The 20,025-nt window shown below is 34.4% G+C and overlaps 1 protein-coding gene across 5 annotated transcripts in view; it reads right to left on the reverse strand.

Annotated features, from left to right (window-relative positions):
* LOC149802897 (cilia- and flagella-associated protein 337-like) overlaps positions 1-20,025 on the reverse strand; it is a 146,498-nt gene that overhangs the window by 30,072 nt on the left and 96,401 nt on the right. For all 5 annotated transcript variants that reach the window (XM_089952389.1, XM_089952386.1, XM_089952388.1 and 2 more), the window contains 8 exons: positions 17,461-17,598; positions 13,985-14,173; positions 12,246-12,437; positions 11,523-11,786; positions 9,730-9,894; positions 9,199-9,351; positions 1,750-1,934; positions 1,320-1,436 (listed from right to left, as the gene is read on the reverse strand). In XM_089952389.1, the coding sequence (XP_089808515.1) occupies positions 1,320-1,436; positions 1,750-1,934; positions 9,199-9,351; positions 9,730-9,894; positions 11,523-11,786; positions 12,246-12,437; positions 13,985-14,173; positions 17,461-17,598 (1,403 nt within the window). The remainder of the gene's footprint in view (positions 1-1,319; positions 1,437-1,749; positions 1,935-9,198; positions 9,352-9,729; positions 9,895-11,522; positions 11,787-12,245; positions 12,438-13,984; positions 14,174-17,460; positions 17,599-20,025) is intronic.

A 20,025-nucleotide genomic window follows, 5' to 3' on the forward strand; every position in this document is an offset into this window, starting at 1 on the left:
CATTGTATCTTGTCAGTTTGATTCTTAAATGGTATGGCAAACAATTATTTGTATAAAGTGGGGTCAGATAACTTCTAAGACTTTCAATTTGACTAATGGTTTGTGGCAAGGAGGCATTCTATCCCCATTTCTTTTTACTGTAAATATTGATGACCATAATCATGATTTTAATAGATCTTATATCAGATACAACACTGATGGTTTATTTATGAAAAACTTTTTTACTGATGATATGTCTGTACTTAATCCATATATTGGTGGATTATTAAAATTATCAAGAATATGTGAGTGTTTCACATTAGCAAATGATACTGAGTACAACACAAAAAAGACTATGTATATGTTTCAGACCTCAAAATCTGAAAAAAGTGTCCATACCTGAGGTTTGACTTTGTCTCTGAATGAGTATGTGTATCTTGGGGATGTCATTCATTCTGATTGGTCAAATGATTGTGATATAAACAACAATAACATGCTCTTTGTTCATGAGTAAACATGCCTTTAAAACATGTTCTACAGATGTAAAAATATTGCTTTTTTAAAATCCTGTAGTATGAATCTGCAATGTGCTCCTCTCTGGATAAAATGCTCATGTTCTACAGTAATGGATTAAATGTTTGCTACAACAAAGCATTTATATTTTATTGGGTTAATATAGACACTATCATACTTTGGGAATGTTTATAAATAATGATGTCAACAGCCTTTGCATTTTACTAGGAAGAAAGAGTATTTATTTAGAAAAATAGTGCTAGTAGTAACAACAGATACTTGAAGAATGTGTCTGACACTGCATGCAGCTGAAATTCATCAATGATTGATTGTTGGAACAAATTACTGTACTAATTATTTTGTCATATCTTATGTGAAATTGCTATTTTTGTATAAGAAATGAAGTTATTATTATATTATTATTATGAACAAACTGCTAAGTACCAGGAATAATTGTGATTCCCCATATGATCACATATCTTATAATTTATAAATAATAATAATAATAATAATAACAATAATGGATCATGTCAATTTCCACCGTAAAAACAATAATTTATGTCCTCTGCCTAATGTGTTGATAAAGGAGACATTATTGAGTTTCAATGACTCAGAAATATGGCAATGGAATATTAATTGTTTTATTAAATTCTAATATCATAGCACATTTGAATGAGTGATGTTTTATTTTGAAAAATTGGACCTCAAATAATTTTGACCTTGACCTTAAAACTGCAGAATGTGGTCTACCATAATGCAATGGCAGATTTGTGTTCAAACTGTTTGCAGTTAGGTGCATGTTGACACAAGAAAATATGGCATCTTACCCTGCCATGATTTTGAAAGCTTTTCTATGTCTAGAATTGGGCCTGGAGTTCATGGACTTTGGCCTGGTCTCACCATTAGTCACAATTCCACTGTTCAGCTCTTCTATATTTTTTCCTCTGCAAATAAGACAGTGATTTATTTTTGGAGTAACAAATTAAGCATGTCTTGTTAGATGGAGGAAAGTAATGAACATTTTAATATTTTATCCTTAATACTTGTCACTTGCCTTTGCAAAATGATTTATTCTACATATCCAAGAAAAACTTTTTTTTTTACAAGAATAACTAAATTTTTCAAACACAATAAAAATAAATTTTCCATGACTATGTGTTGTGTGATTTCACACTAAATTGACATCGAAATGATATTTAAAATGTATTTTTGGAAGTATGGAGTTATGTCAATAAATATTGTAAGCTTAAAACCTACATGTTTGATGGCTGTCCTTTTCTAAGTCTCACAAATATTTTCTCTGTTTCAACATCCCACACTATAATCTCCCCATCAAAACTGGCTGTGACAAGAAAATTGGGGGGACAGAAATCCATGGTCAAGATGTCATCCTTGTGAAGCTGACCTCCCTTCCAGTTACACTGAGCTGGTACATACATATTCTGTAACATGAATAGAACAGTGTAACTCTGTATAAGATCAATGTAATTGTATAAAATCCACATAACTCTATAAAATCAATGTAACTCTTTATAAGATCAATGTAACTCTGACTGTATAAAATCCACATAACTTGAAAAGATTAATGTAACTTTATAAGATCAATGTAACTATGTGTGACAGGAAGAAAGGCTGAAGCCAACAATTATTCATACATACTGTATTTGCTGGTATATAAACTCTACAAGACCCAATTGTGGCCATCATCAACCCTGAACTGCTGTTGCAAAATATGCCCTGAATTGGTATACTATGTTGTAGTCAAATCACAGGAATGTTCTGGAAGCCTTGTGAATAGGGACATAAAGGTATGCATCTTTAATTGCACTCTTGGATGATCTTCCGAAAAGCACCATGGTGTTTCCATTGAGAACCACAGGGGTTTAATGAACTGATTGAGGGCGCTTAGGTCAATGACTGGAAGCAGAGTGTCATTGCCATTGGAACCACCAAAAATCTTGGATAAAACCCCATAGAAACACTGGAATGAATGATAGGATCATCTTGGTACTTTATCCACTTTGACTTGTGAGAACTGTTGGCATCACTGGGAGGAGCTTCAATAGGATAGTTTGAGTGCTATGTGTGGCTCTTGTGTCCTACTGTTGATTTCCCACATTATCCATGTGTTAATGCTGTGGTTGCAGGGGAGGGATATTGGTCTCCTTGGTGGCTTGTTTCCAGACTTCTTCAATCTGGTCATTAAAAAGATGATTAGAGGATAAAGGCTGTGATCTTAGCTTGGCCTTATAGTGGTCCTTCAGGAATGTGCAGGCAGAGTGCACTGAGTCATGTTCTGCAAATTGTAAATTGTAGTTGTGGATACAGCATTGGGCAAAATGTGTTCAGCATCTCTGTTCAGCACTCAGGCCATTCTTGAGACCAATTCCCTTGCATACCCTTGCAATGGGGGAAAAGAGAAGCTATGTTCTACATGTTGGAAGATAGCCATAGAGACAAAGTCCAACAATGAAGTTACAGCAACGATACTGCACACCAACTGCAGAGTATCATCAAAAGCCATCCAATCCATACATATGGTGTGTGGCTTTGTCATCTCCAAAGTGTCAATATCACTGTCAATTGTTGTAGTTTCCAAAATGAAATACTGGAGTATGGCTAAGTGTTATGTGTTTAGGCTCTTACAAAATGCAACAAGAAAAAAGTGAAGACAACAAGCTTTATAAAATTTAACAAATAATTTATTTCCTTAGAAAAACAAGTTAAAAATGAGAAAAAGAACTTATGGTTTTATGAATCAAATCCAAAAACAATCCAAGAATTAAAAAATAAAAATCCTAGAAACAAAAAGTCCAAAGGAAACTGAGTTCCAATAAGGCGATGACATTTGTTGTGCTGAAGCTCTGGTCCAGGTTGCTGATGGAGTGGGAGGAGGAGTCCAGAACTCTGGGGGTCAAAGATGGAAAATGTCCTCAGTGGACGTTCAGAAGCCTGAATCTTCCCATGACATTAGATAGTCTAGAAGTGATGACATCACTTGAGCACAAACAATATCTTGGTTGCATGAGGTGAGGCTGAGGTCTCCTGTAATGCTTAAGACTTAGGTGGCAAAGAGTGATGAGGTCTGCTGCTCATTAAACTAAAATGACCTGAATTAGAAACTGTGACTTTGAGACAGTTGTTGAGTAAAGAGTCTCTTCTCGTGGCAGAGTGTAGACAGATTGAGAAGTGACATCTATTGAAGTACAAGGAATTGTTCTTGGCATCATGCTGAATGAATGTCTCAAGGTGGTATGTGGCTTAGACTGGTCCCTGCACATGTCTGCAAAAGTTGGGTTTGACATACTGGAAGATGGTCTGTAAGTGATTGATCCCATAATACTGATGTTTGTCCCTTCATGATTCCTTGTACATGGCCTAGGCTAGTCACAGCAGAAATAGACCATCCATATGGGGAGGATATTATCAGGATGAACAGATTTTGATGGGTTATGGGATGTATGATCCACATAACCTTTCCATATGTATGCTGAGTGAGAGGGAATTTGGCTGTTTGTTTAGCTCTGTCCCTCCATATTCCACACTAGAAGGTAGAGGGAGTTGTCAATAATGCTGAGTCTGTGGCAGTGACTTGGGTGCCGGAGCTGTTTCAGAGCATGTCAATGTCTGGCACTTCATGGCTGAAGGGTAAGAGTTGAATTATCTCCCTTGTCCACCAGAAATTCTCACACTGAGGAAAGGTCAACAGGCAGAGTGGTGACATCTTCATCTGTAGCTGTGCATTTCTGTGCTTTGCCCAGAACTGTAACCCTGGACCTTGTCTTTTAGAATGCAATGTTGGTGCAAAGATAAATCTTACAAAGTTGACCCAGAAATTGATGAAAGACAGTCTAATAAAGCTATGAAGCGTACAGGTAAAATATAATGACAATACCACCTGTAGGGAGAAGAATAAACTTATGGGCCTACACATTTGTTATTTGAATACAGCATGGGCACAGAGCTATACAAATGATGGTAACCTGGAAAAAATTATAGCAAGCAATCTCAATTACAGTACTACCTGTCGGGGAATGTCAAGGATGGCATGTACAGGTAGAATCATTGAAGCATGGTGTTCCAAGGCTAAGGATGCCGTGGTAAAGGAATCACACCTGTATGTACCAGAAATGATGAAATTATACATATATAAGAAGGGCATAAAGACATGCACACATATAAATATTGTAGCTCAAACCTATCTTGTGATGTTGCATAGGCTACCCATGTGAGTGACTAAGTGCACTTTAAATATGATGGAAAGCTTATGCAAAATAAACATCACTAAAGTGTCACCTATAGAAACATGCATGAGCAAAATGTGACTAAGTAAACTGTGCATAAAAAGCTTACCTGTCAGACCAGAGTAGAAGCAATAGAGAAATGTACACAAATGTCTACATTACACACAAAAACCTTCACATAAAAGGGAATTGAGGCACCATTATAGACACATACAAAGTAGATGCAACAATATCCATTAGGAGGTAATTACATGTAGGGAGAAAAGGACCATAGACCAATCTTTTGTTTTTTAAACATGTAAAATCATTTAAGTTGGTGCCTGGATGCTATAATGCCTTGGAAAAGAAACTCACCCATTCATAATGGAATTACACATATATTAGGATTTTCTATAAGAGCTAGAGACTTGCAAATACAAAATAATTATAGACTGAACTGAACATAAAGTTGCTGAGACTCTCTGTGCAAGTACGTAAATGTGCAATGATGACAACATGTTAGCAAATTGTAAAGACAGCTTTGTCGGTATAGGAAGAGAAAAAGTTGGAAATATAGATGGAGTATACTTTCCTTAGAAGTGACAAGCTCCTTCAGCTTGTAATGGTATATTATATTTTCCATGTAGATTCTGGCTTTTGCAAGGTCTCTCATGATGAAAGCATGTTTCTTGGCACAGGGGTTCATTACAAAGAAAAATTAGGAGTATCCATCAATGAATCAAGGGATGGGTGGGTCTAACCTGTGTTATACTGTTACAGGTTAGACCACCCCATCCCTTGATTCATTGATGGATACTCCTAAAATTTCTTTGTAATGAACCCCTGTGCTACTTGGAACCAACTCATCGCCAATTCTTACACCTAAGGGGAAATCACTCTGCCCAAACACCAAATAGATTGGCAGACAACTTTTAGCTCCCTTGAGCTGAAAATGGTATCTTGGAGGGGTGAATTTGTAAGGAAGTAATAGTTCTAATAAGATATTATGATTGGGTAACATATTCAAAGAAAAATCATGCATGATCTAGGCACACAGTTGATCAAAATGGCTCCCCCATGTGCTCTAAAAATCAGCCTAAACTAATCCAAAATACATTAACGTTAGCATTTATAAAAAATAGGGAAAACAAATTTTGCTACAATAATCAATACCAGGGCAATGAATATATGAAAAGTAACAATATGACCAAAGAATTTCATCCACCATGTTCTCAACTGCCTGGTTTAATCATACAGGTCATGAAGGTATTCAGTACCAAAAATTTCAATACTAGGTGTCATTGTTAAAAATTTGATTATACACACCTTTGAATGGCAATTGTTCACTTTATTTGGATGCTCATACATTCATATTCTTTTAAAAAATCATCATTTACATACCTTGAGAAATACATCTGGCAAAAATCAGTATGTGAAAATTGTTGGACAAAGTTCACCTAAAGGTGTAACCCAGTACAAACTGTCACGTTTGCTCAGGCCAGTTCGTAAGTCATGTATAAACTAAGTACAAGCCATGGTTGCTGTCTAAACACTGTCACAGGCTAGAGTTAATCTCTTATGCAAGGTTACCATAACCAAAGAGATGACCCAGCATCTTGAATTGACACTGGTGTTAGATCGAGCAACTTCCCACCTATGTGTTACAAACTTCAGAAGACCCGCAAGGGGAAAACAGGGCATGTTCTGAATCCATCCCCGCATGGACAGACAGCAAGAAGGACATTGTCCGCTAAGTTTGATTGGATCAAATCAAAGAGACATCCAATTGGAATTGAGACGGAGGGTGTGATAACAATTTCGATCTGAATTATAACTTCTAACTAGAAAGTGAATATTTAGTTCTCCTGGGAAGATTGCTGAGAAAATAGGATTACTCCAAGAAAGCCACTCATAATTTGGCAGGAAAACTTAGAAACAGATTCTAAGGAAAGACAGAGCTTCGTAAAGGTCAGTAAGTTATTTGCTCGATTTTTGCAGAATATTACGGCATTGTAACTATAATTATGTGTAGTATGTTTATACTTAATTACTATGATCGTTTAGTTCTCAGAATTACTTTTGTAGTGTTTAATTTACATGAGTATTTGAGAAATGAAATTGAGTATTATTTTGAGAATTATGTAGATTGTTAGTTTGTGGTCAGAGTTAATTTTGTAATTCACTGTTAGGTTACTTTGTAGTAAACTAGTGCATTTATTCATGTGATATGTTAGATTTTAAACATGCTTGACTTGTGAATTTAGAAAATGGTTGAAGTGTGTAAGATTAGTAAATATGGATGTGTGTATATATCAGAGCATGGATATAAATATTTGTGTACTTTGTATGACTTGTAATGTAAAGAAATGCATCTGATTGCTGTGATATTGTTTAATATAATGGGATTGGGAATATGTATTGATGTGATGCAATTTATTGATGTATGTATGAGAAGTAATTAATACCGTGCTTTTATTGCAGCATTGTTTTACCATACAAGAACGTATGAGTATTTCAATGTGAATGAATGCGTGACCAAAAAAATTTAATAGCCGTTATCTGATGTTAGGCTGGTTGTAGTGTGAGATGAGAGGGCTAAGGAAAATATTGTACCATCCTTTTGGTTTCACAGGAAGCTTTTTGGGAGACAGAACATCCGGTTCAGTTAAGTCCTGAGTCTCTAAGAGGGGAGATGGAAGTGAAACTAGTCGACCAGTTGGAGTTGACAAGTCTAGTCTGTATAGAGTTGAGGAGGAGGAGGAAAAGGAGTCGAGGAAGAGAAAGTGGAAAAGGAGGAGGAGTATAGAGAAGTCAAGGTGGATAAGGAATTTGGAGAAAGTCAAAGGAAGAGGAGAAGGAATTGGAGGAATATGAGAGAAGAATACACAGATGAGAGGAATACAAGGACAGGTGGAAAGCTATCTGACACTACAAATTAAATGATGCAATAGGCTATCACAGGGTCGAGCGGAAGGAGAGTACTTGGGAAATTTTAATCATTTGATTATTGAATTGTCATTAAATTGTTATTAGTTGAATTTCACTTTTTTGTATATTCAATCATTTAATCGTCGGCATTGCTGACTGAGGGCTCAGAGCTTTACATTTATCTTTCATTAATTTAACTTTCAACCAAAATCGAGCCTGGGTGGGACTTCTATAATAATTTAAATAAATATTGGAAGCACCCCTCCCCACACCTACCACAGTGACGGCATAACAACCTGACATGCCACACAAACCATGGAATGTTACAAAGATATTTATACTTTTAGTAATTGTGGCCATATTTGAGAGCAGATTAGCACCATTACTAACAATCTGAATGCCATCTATGACAGGATGATGTTTGTGAAATGGTTACATTCTCCTGAGCAGTTTTTGCAAAGTCATTTGAAGGCCTTTTTTTATTAGTAACAGTGGCCATATTGGATGGCTGATAATCATGATTTGAACAAATTTGAAAGACCCTCATGAAAAGATGCTTTCTGTTACATTTGCTCAAATTCTGATGAACAGTTTTTGAGAAGTTGTTTACATTTTTTATTATTTTTTGTAACAGTGGCCATATTAATTGCAGATCAGCATCATTTGTATCAAATTATAAGCATCTATGTGAGGATGTTTCCTGTGAATTAGGTCAAATTCTGTTAAGTAGATTTTTAGAAGACATTAAAAGTGTTTTTTTCCATTTTTCAGTAATGATGGCTGTGTTTGCTGGCAGATCAGTATGCTTTGAACAAATTTGAAAAACCTTCAAGCCAGGATGTTTATGTCAAATTCGTCATACTTTTAAGCAAATGTTGAGATGTCATTCCAAGTCTTTTAATATAGGTAGTTGTTGTTGTTGTTGTTGTTGTATTTCTGGGGTTTAATGCCATTTTTCAGCACATGATAGGCTATACATGGTGGCCAGTATTAATGGTGGAGTAAGAAACCAAGAAAACCCCGGAAAGAACCACCAACCCACGAGAAGCTACTGGCAGGCTTTCTCACATACCCACATTGAACGAATTTGAGACTCGAACCCATGCAGACAGAGGTGAGATGGCAGTGATCTGTAACAATGAGCACTTTAGACCACTCAGCCACATAGGGGCCTCTTTTAATATAGTAACAGTGGTGATATTTGATGACAGATTGCATCTTTTAATACATTTGGAAGAGGTTCAAGCCAGTACGGCTTCTGTCAAATTTGGTAAAATCCTGTTAAGTGGTTCTTGTGAAGACATCATCAAATGTTTTATCTTCTAGTTTTAGTAACAGTGTCTGTATCTCATAGCAGTGTCTGTATCTCATAGCAGATTAGCATCATTTGAACAAATTTGGAAGAACTTCATTTCACGATGCTTTTTCACAATTTGATCAAATTCTGTTGAGAGGTTTTTGAGAAGTGTTAACAGCACTTTGGATGAAGAGCCATACCATAAGCTCACTTAGACATACGACCAGGTCAACTAAAAGTCTCAAAAGGGCTAATTACATCAGGATCTGCATCATCATAGATTGCCATTTTCCGGCTCCAACCCACAGCAATGATGACCTTCTTGTCTGTGTGTGGGTAAATCCCAGTCACCTCAGCTTCTGCAACTGGCTCCAACTTGTGCAAGTTGTGTCCATTCTGGAAGTTCCACACCTTTAAGACATAATAAAACCTTGCATCAAAGAAAATTTTAGTAAGAAAATTTTTTATTTAATTTTTTCAAAGATACTTTCATCAACCTCACTGGTATAACTTTCAGAATCTAAACATATAATGAAGGCTTAGCATTACTGTTCACCTGTGCATGTTATTTCCTAAAGTCATATCTTTGTTTCCAGAAAGGTGTTGATTTATTTTTAACGAACTTTTATGTTTCTGAAATCAGAGTTTTATAGTAACAGTTCATCTATATTCTGTATCTGAGTGTCACAGTACATCCTAGGTAATCGTAGCTAAAAGGTCAACATGTTCTCAATAATTACTTATCTAGGTATTTAAACAAATTGGGGAGATAAAATGAACAAGACTCACCTTGATTGTTCCATTTCTAGCCCCAGTAAACAGTCTTCTAAATGACCTGTCAAAAGTCATACAGGTTATTTCCTCATCTTCATGTGCATTGGAGAACATTACTGACTTGTTCCCTGTCTCTATATCCCAAACTGCTATAGCTGAGGAGTCACAGCCTGTAGCCACCTGAAATAAGTGAACAGTAAGAGATCATTACAGACTTGTTCCCTGTCTCTATATTCCAAAAAGCTATAGCTGAGGAGTCACAGCCTGTAGCCACCTGAAACAAGTGAACAGTAAGAGATCATTACAGACTTGTTCCCTGTCACTATATCCCAAAAAGCTATAGCTGAGGAGTCACAGCTTGCAGCCTCCTGAACAAGTGGACAGCAAGTTTCAGAACACTTAAAGAATGAATCATGCAATACATGTAACTCAATCTACTGCCCTACCTTACAATTTCATTGCAATACTTCTTTGGTAAAGATGTAAGTACTTGTAGGTTATTCAATGAAAACTTTTGTGATTTAATAAATCTGGTTCTTGAATTAACCATTTGCAATCTGGTGATATGAACTATATTCAAATTGTAAATACTGTTTTGGGAAGGCTTTTGACTCTTTGTCATGTGTTATTATTCATGGGAAAACAAGAAAATGACTTCTTTAGTAAATTTGTTTCAAACACAATGTATAGCTAGAGATTTCTAGATGATATATTTATGATATGGAATTGTAGATTTGAAGACCTTTGTGTTTCAAAAACTTTAAATGTCACCCTTCCAATAAATGTATCTTCAATGTGTTAAACTGTAAAAATGTACTATTTGTAGATACAGATGTTAAAATTAGTGCATGTTAAAACATTAATGTTCATCAATATTGAATATTCTTCATGTCATACAAAGATTATGCAAAGACGGATTAAGAAATAGTCAAACAAAGTGTTATGACTCTATGGTCTTAAAATAAGTATCAGAAAAAAGGGAAAACCAATAAGTTTTGTAAAATTCAACAAACAATTTATTTTCCTAGAATAAAAAGTGAAAATTTAAAAAGAACTTACAGTATTGTGAATTAAATCCCAAATAGTCCTAACAGTTTTTCACAGGTCCAAAAGTACAGTGTTCTAAATTAATTCCAGTCTTGAATGTGCTGATGTACCAGTGGTCTGGAACAGTGCTGATGTGCTAGCAATCTTAATGTATCACAATGATATAATCCAATAATGTTTCTAAATGAATCCACAATAATCACAAAATAGTGATTTAGTACAAAAGTTTTATTGAGCACTTGTTAAATCCCGTGATTATTTTAAATAAAAAAAATCTCTCAAATTAAAAACTGAATACAACTAAAAGACTGATTCAACTTTGAATGTTGAGAGAGGAATAAACAGTTTGTTTAAAAATGTGATTTTTACATAATTTGCAGAGGAGATGGTTACTCATGTCTGCTGACTCCTGACAAACCATGAAATGAAAACTGTAGGAAAATGGCAGAAAAAAATCTAAAAGCTTCATGCCTATGTGCACTGTTTAATCATATAGATTTGTGACACATACCTCCATTTATGGCCTGAACTCTGGCATGTGCATTATTTAATTTTTTTAATGGACAGGCTTACATTTTGCTATAATTATTTGTCAGAACATCTATTACCACTGGTTATTCCCACAGCTGGAGCAGCACATCATTTTATGATAATGTGAAATATGGTGATGAAAGAATATAAATTCAGTAAATTCTGTGTGTAAAGTTTATTCAAAAGCACACTAGAAAAGACCAGTTTACATTGGTATGGAGAAGACTCACCTGTCTGAATTTGGAGTTGTATATGGCACAACACAGTTGGGTATCATGAGTTGTGGCCGTCACACTTTTGCTTATCCCAACATGGCCAAGTTTCAGCAGCCCAAGATAATCATTACATGTGACCAGCAGGACATTTTGGGGGGCAGGCTGAAGGTGCATTGGGAACTGTCCATGTTCAGGCATTCTCCCATGAATACTGCTTGGGAACTTAAGCACAATTGTCTGTAGACAAGCATGCTCTTTGATGTCCCATACTTTTACCACCTGTATAAAAACAAGAAATGTAAGCATGTCATTTAAATCAGTAGAAACCTTATGCATTTAATTTTATTTACATGCTAGCCACATTAGTGATTTGTCAAAAATATTAACAGAAATGCATTTAGAAGGTATTGATTATTTTCATAGATTTATTATAAGATTTTCTGTTCCAACAGGCACAACCATACTGATATCCATGCCACAGTTTACTAAACTTGACCTTTTGACCTTGTCATCTGGAAGAGAGCATTCTTCCTTCCTAAGTAGTAAGTGTGACAAGTCATCTTTCATGAATATAAATTACAACATGTTTTAAAAATTATAAACATGGCAGTTAAGGTAAGACACACTACAGTTTATTATATACACAACTTTTGACTACAGAAAAAACAGCAGGGCACATGTTTGTTATTTTTGCTCAATTAATGTGCTTAAATTCAAGATTGTATAGTATGTACTTACAGCATCTTTGGAATAGCTGAAGACTTGCATGAGACCTTCATGAATTTTGACTGCTATGACCCCTGTAGCATGACCTGTCATAACCGCAGTGGGTTTAACAGTGACATAGGGATTCCATATTCTGATGGCATGGTCCAAACTTCCTGTCACCATGATGTTCAAGTTCTTGTTGAAGTCAAATGCCTCCACACCCTGAGAAAGAAATTAAATAAAAAAATTTTATGAGGAGTATGATTTTAATTTCCCCTAATAAAATAATAATTTTTTTTTTACCCATAACATTTCTAATGCAACTTTCTCTCCAGTTACCACTGTAATGCACCCTGTAATTTTTTTCCTATCATATTTTTTTTTGCAACTTTTTTCCTGTGATTTTTTTTCCTAAGTAAACATGTGACTTTTATCCACATCTTTTAACCTGTGATTTTCATTCTAGTAACTGACATATAATGGACCTTTGGAGTAAGCTATCTTTCATTCCGGAGGAAACAAACTATTTTTAAAAAAAATAAAGAATAGTTATCTATAACAATATGTATTGACAGCTAATTTATACATATCCTTTTCATGTCATCATATTAAATCAATAATTAGATAAATGAAAGTTGTATAAAGACTAAGTTAGACTGCAATACAGTCCTTTTTCTGATTAAATACAGGATAATATAGGGGTTTATTTTTAATTATATATCAATGCTAAGGACTTCATAACTCAAAAGTCACAAGTGAGTTCATTAATTTTTAACTGGTGTGAAATATTAAACAACCATTATATTAAAATATATTTTTCTACTTATTACATTTGACATTCAAAAATGATTTTGAACTTCATTGCTGGATTGTAGGAAAAAAAAAGCTGTCATGGTCTTTCCATGTTGAGAAAATTGTAAATGTGCACTAACCATAAAGTAAACATGATGACCAAACCATTATGTCAAAATGGTTAATACTGTACATGCCATGACACCATTCAATAAAATATAACCTTGATATAGATAGTGTGAGACAACGAACCCCTCCTACATTTGAAATAGTTCCAATTAGAAAACATGCATAGCTATGTAATATGACCAATAATTCGCTATGTAATATGACCAATAATCCAACAGGTAATTATTCTCAGTATTTATCAAATAAAATGATCAGAAATAATGTTTAAAAAAAAATCTTCCAGTAAATTTACTTCATGTATATACTGTAATAAATATTTGAAAAAAAGACTCTGCATTGCAGCTTATACTTGAAACCCATAGATGAGTCAGCTGATCACATACAAGGTTATCTGACCATATTTAAAGTCATCTGATTCATTAATGGATTTGAAGAGGTGTCTTAGCGGACATCTACAGAATCAATCATTTGTATGATTTTGTCTAATTCATTATTATACTCTTCCTTAATACAATATACTTTCATGTACTCAGCTGTAATATCTTAAACAGGTACACTACTAATCTGTATGAATCCTATATATACTTATCCTTGTATATATTTTACAGTAGGAGTATATCAATTAGCTAATTGTTTTAACAGAATTGTTGTGTAAAGACACCACAGCTTGGAAAAATTGTACATCATCTATACGTAATTGTAGAAGGCCTGGTATGGAGGATTGATTTGTTGACCAAATGAGCTTCTTGTTCAAATAATAATAATAATAATAATAATAATAATAATAATTATTATTATTATTATTATTATTATTATTATTATTATTATTATTATTATTATATATACACCTTGTCTATTTTGAATGTGTAAGGCTTCATCTTTTTCTGCATGTGTGAGATAACAACTGATTTGTGGGGGCTGCTACAGGAGGAGATGATCATGTTGCTCTCTGGAAGGTACATAATCTGCCGAATCTGTTCTGGATGGACATCCTGGATCATTGCGTGACTCACCCACTTACTGTGCTGCTCAAGGTTCTGGAAAATAAAAATGGCAATAATAATACTGTCAAATTTGTATGGTTGCTACAAACCACAGTTTAAAAGATCTACTGAGAACTGGACCTTTTGTGGATCTAATGAGAACTGGTCCTTTTGTGGATCTAATGAGAACTGGTCCTTTTGCGGAACAATAAGATCACTTCTCCCAATCCATAAATTTAATGACTAAAAATATTTGACTTTTTGTAATAACAAGAAAACTGATAATTTAAGGAATTCATATTTATAATACTATATCTCTCCCTTGACAACTCCTGAGCTATAGGATCCATAAATAACTGTCAAAGAATAAGCAAGTGTGAGATAGTAAGTAAAGCAAACTTTTGTTAACACTGACAGTTGGGGAGGTGGGTCCTGGTAACTTTCACTTATACATAAGAATTATATAATCTCTTTTGTCCAATGCAAATGCAGTCAAACCAGTCCTAATAGTCACCTCTACATATTATTTACCTGGTCACAATGACCATTCTAATTTCCCCCCAGCAATGAATGTATATAACTTTTCTGTAACATTTATCTGCCTAATCTGCACTCATCAGACAGGTGATTCCTAACCAACAGTAGTATTTCCCTGCTTTCGTCAATTACTGGAGTCTACCCACAGTGACAAGTCTAAGAATGCAAATGAAACTTTTGCTTAAAACTATTGTTTAAATAGAGGCATATCATGTGAATTGTTGTCTAAAAATTTCATGTCTCACGTCCACTCACCATATTCCAGTCACATGGTCAGTCAATATGTTACATTTAAAAGCGATACAGTTTGTATCCTTATTGGAGATGTTTGAAGCAATTTATCTGCTGGATGGTGGAAAAAGTAGTTGCATTATTACAGTAGAAATGGCAGTCACTTTTTATGCCAATGTGACAGGTATAGTTTGATATCTTCAGGTTTGTACCTGTTCATCTTTGAGAAGAGATACAAGTTACATTCCTTTTCATTTGGGTCAAGGGTCATTAAATATTTAAAACTTGTATGTACTTTTAGGATTTTCTTCAATAGTGCATATAAAACAATCTTGAGAAAATAATAATAATAATAATAATAATAATAATAGTACCCAGTAGTAATAGTAATAATCACATTAATAATGATAATGATAATGATATTTGGTGCATGGTGTTTGTTCAAAAACCAATTTTGAACAGTGAACCTGCATACAGAGGTCACCTATGTACAAAGACCAGTTTTGCCTTTTCTCATGGGTGGCCACTATTGACAGGTTTGACTATATTCATATAATGGATTTTAATATTAATCAATATTAGATCATTATAAGTCAATGAAAATTTAACACTGAGGCATACTTTAAAAACAAATCAAGGTGACATGCAGTACTCACAGATTTGTGTATCATTATCGTTTGAGTTGCCTCCATTGCAGTATCAGCATATATATATATATATATATATATATATATATATATATATATATATATATATATATATATATATATATATATATATATATATATATATATATATATATATATATATATATATATATATATAATCATATGCAAACATAAATGTGCTAAACCTTTATTGCTAAAACTACATTTAAATCAACAGAACGAAAAGAATCAACGGCTGTGCTAGTTAATTCCACAAGGCAGCATTTTTAAATGTCACTAATTCTTTATTGATAGCACATGGCCATGACTATGTTGCTTCTGCTAATAAAAACATTCCACATAATGGCACTTGAGCTGCCCCAGAACACTATATACTGATCAGGGAAAAAAATAACAACCAAAAAAGAGAAAAATTAGAAACATGTACGACTGATTAGATATTGCAAATTATTTTCTACATTTTAAGAACAATCCACAGATTATCCAAATGTACATACTTATGAGTTGTTGATGGTGTTTGTCAAAGCAATCCATTAAGAACTGCAAGAGTAGATGATTTCACAAAATTGTGTTATACATTGCATCCAGCTGTAAGTCGAAAAGAACAGTAACTCTTATAAAAATCAGGTAGCACAAAGATTTCTCAATATGTGCATCTTTAAATGATGACCAAAACATGTACCAAGTTTCACAGCAATCCATAGAAACTACAAGACAAAGATCATGCCTCATTAAGCTGTAGGACACAAAGAGCAATAACTCAAACAAAACTTTCATGGCAAACTGTTTGATATACAATACACTAGTTGTGTTGTCAAGACTTTGTCATACACTACATCCTGCTCCAAGTCAAAAAGAGAAATTGTAAGAAAAAATCACAAGAGCACTGTAAATGTTTATAAAGGCACATCATCATATAATAGTGACCAGAATTTCAAATTTCATTGAGATCCATACAAAATTCTTTAACTATTTGTGTTCACAAGATACAGTCATACACTGCACCGAGTGACAAAATAAAAAGGACAATTGTGGGAGGATAGTAATTTGTTAATGTGTACATCTTCAAATAACATGTGCACATTTTCATGGCAATATAACCAAAACAGAGAGACTAGTGTTCACAAAATTTTGTCATACATTACATTATGCTCTAAGTCAAAAGGGTTCTAAGCCTTATAAAAATTGTGGGAGGAAAATTGTCCATATATGCATCTTCATGTGATGACCCTAATCTTTTACCAATTTACATAGTAATCCTTCCAAACCTGCAGGACTAGTTTTGCTGAGGAGACAGAATGTCACACAGACAGACAGATGGGTGGACCAAAAGATTCCAATATATCTCTGCCTCTGTCAGATAGACAGATTGATAGAGAGTCAAATTCCAATATATCCCTGCCTCTGTGTCAGACAGAAAGATAGATGAATGGACAGGAGGATTCCTATATATTCTGGCCCATGTTAGACAGATGTATAACAATCCCACACATTATAAGTCTGTTCTCCTCATGTCAGGCGAAAATGACACAGCTGAAGTCAATGCCTTTCTTATACCTAAGTTCTGTCTCTAAGTATTTAAGCTTTTGAGGTATGGCATTCTCTCAATTTATTAAATTATTATGTACAAGTTAGAAAATGTGAGAAAAAAATATAAAGGGTGGCAGAGAATCAAGACTTACAGTGATGCTTACAGAAAATGGGATGAGAGGCTTCATTATTAGTGTGTGAAGATGGCAAACAAGAGTTCCTTGAAGGGAATGATGCTCTACTGAGTGAGTAAGCAAGATTGGGTGAACAATCTAGGATGCACTGTAGTTATCAAATGGGTCTATCAGACATCAATGATATAATGTGAATGAATGAGATACATTAACAGAGACAGCCATTACAATGTCATCTTACCTGCATAAATATCTTCTGAGCTCCACTGTCATTTTTGAAGGGAATATCAAACAACTGTGTGACTGGCTTGGAAAATGTCAGAATGTTGATGCTGCCCATATCATTCCCAAATAATAACATTGAGTCACTGTTTGGATTCTGAAATTGTTTTGTTATAAAAGTAAAAATATCCAGAACAAGGTTAATAGTCTTAAAGTTATTAAACTTGTTTAATATACAATCATTGAATAGACACATAAAACATTATGAAAATATATTGGAACTTGTCATTCCAATGGCTATGATAGAAACTTTACATATTGCTTCTATTTATCTGCAGCTCAATGTCATGCTATGCATACTGTCATTTTGAGATGCAATTAGCTGCATAATTTAGCAGTGCAATTAATTAGCTGTAACATTTGATAATTTGATTAGCTGCATCATTTAGTGATGTAAGCTCTTTATATAATACAATAACCTTGCTCTAATGTTAATACAAAACTAAATTTATCAAAACTAGTTGAATAAGAAAATCCACACGTGCTCCATGTGAGCTTGATGTTGAAAAAAAGACACTAATCTGAAGGAAACAAAATCATACCAAGTGACAAAATTGCTTCAGATTACCCCATGACCCATTCTGACATAAGTCCCTGTCTACTATAAAAGACATGGTCCTATGTCAGAATGGGACATGGGGGTAATCTGTGGTAATTATATTTTGTCACTCAGTATGATTTTTTTTCCTTCAGATTATTGCTTTTCTTCAATATCAAGCTCACATTGAGCAACTGTGAGCAAATCCAGATAATTTTTGTTCCCTGCCTTCTGTGGAGAGGTCATCAAAAGTTTAACAATAATGAAACTTAAAGCACTGTAGAGTTACCAGGGAGACATGGGAAGTACCTGCTAACCATGTTTTATCTCTCTGTCTCAAAAAGCATTAGATTAAAAGATTACATTAATAGATTAGAAAAGAAGAAGAAATTGATTAATGACTTTGACCTTGATGATAAAACCTTGACTGTGATACATGAGATAAGAATATAATTGCATCATGGTTCATCCCTGAACCTCAGACAGTTTTTAGGATTTAAAAAAGAGACAAAAGTAACCATGAAATGTATACCTGTAGCCTTAATGTTGAAGTTAGGACCCCAAATTTGAAAGGCAACACATCTTCTAGTGACAAGATACAAGTGTGCCATATTTCATTCATTTATCTTCAACAGCTCATCAATTAAAGAGCAAAAGGAAAAATGAAAAAGCTGGGACAAAATATAATATGCCAAATACAATTCATGGACTGTAACATAAGCCAACAGTTAAATGAGTTTCATGTATAACTGAGTCAGTCATGATAACATTGTATATATGCATTTCCTTACTAAGCAAGAATAATTATGCTGTCCTCTGTCCATATACTGTGTAAAAACTGCATCATATCTACAACATGCACCCCACCACAGCTTAACTTCATATGTGCAGTTGCACTGTGCATATGCATCTAGGTCACTTAAAACAACACCCTTAATGAATACATTTATTTATCAGTACATTATGCAAGAGCAGATCTGATCCAGCACTCTTTACAAATGGGTGCACCTTGTACATGGAAAAGGCACAGTATTGTACATTTAGTGCAATCATAAATATTGCCTGTTGGATGTACCTTGAAAACCCATAAAACTGAACACACATCATAAGTGTAGGACAAATGTACACATTCTCAGGTATACATTCAAATTTAAAAACTGTGCTCTGTGTTATCACCATTTTTAAGTGCAGCAAATACAACTGGCTGCCCAGACCTTGGAACAGGCATGACCAGCTTAATAACAGTAACCATGATGTGGGTGAACTGGTGCAGTAACTTTTTTCTTAGCACTACAATCCTATGTACATCAGGACTGGTTTATTTTAGGCAATGGCCAATCACACATTGTCATTGTGTTGTTAAATCTGTCAATACTCACCTGTATGTTAAACTTTCATTGAACAAGCTTGTAAACTATGCTATTGTAGGTTTAATGCCATTTTTCAGCATCTGATAAGCTATACATGCTGACCAATATATTTGGTGGAGGAAGAACCCAGGAAAATCCCTGGAAGAACTGCTGGCCTATGGGAAGCTACTGGCAATCTTTCTTACATACCCATGTTGGCTGAGAGTTAGACTCGAACCCACAAGGATATAGATGAGATGACAGTGATTCCTAAAGGCAAGTGATTTTGCCCACTTGGTCACCTGGGGCCCTTTGTAAACAAAAGATGTATAGGGCAAATATTTAAAAACACCTTAAACAATTCTTGAAAAAAATAAACAGGAGTATGTTCAAGAATAAATGAATGGACTATTATGTTTAGTACAGATGAGACATGTTTTGGAAAGCAGTTTAAATGGACTATTATGTTTAGTAGAGATGAGACATGTTTTGGAAAGCAGTTTAAATGGACTATTACATTTAGTAGAGATGAAAAATATTTTGGAAAGCAGTTTAAATGGACTATTCTGTTTAGTAGAGATGAGACATGTTTTGGAAAGCAGTTTAAATGGACTATTCTGTTTAGTAGAGATGAGAC

Source organism: Sinohyriopsis cumingii, chromosome 3 (assembly GCF_028554795.1).
Source record: "Sinohyriopsis cumingii isolate HCF-2022 chromosome 3, ASM2855479v2, whole genome shotgun sequence".
In the NCBI taxonomy this organism is placed as follows: Eukaryota; Metazoa; Mollusca; class Bivalvia; order Unionida; family Unionidae; genus Sinohyriopsis; species Sinohyriopsis cumingii.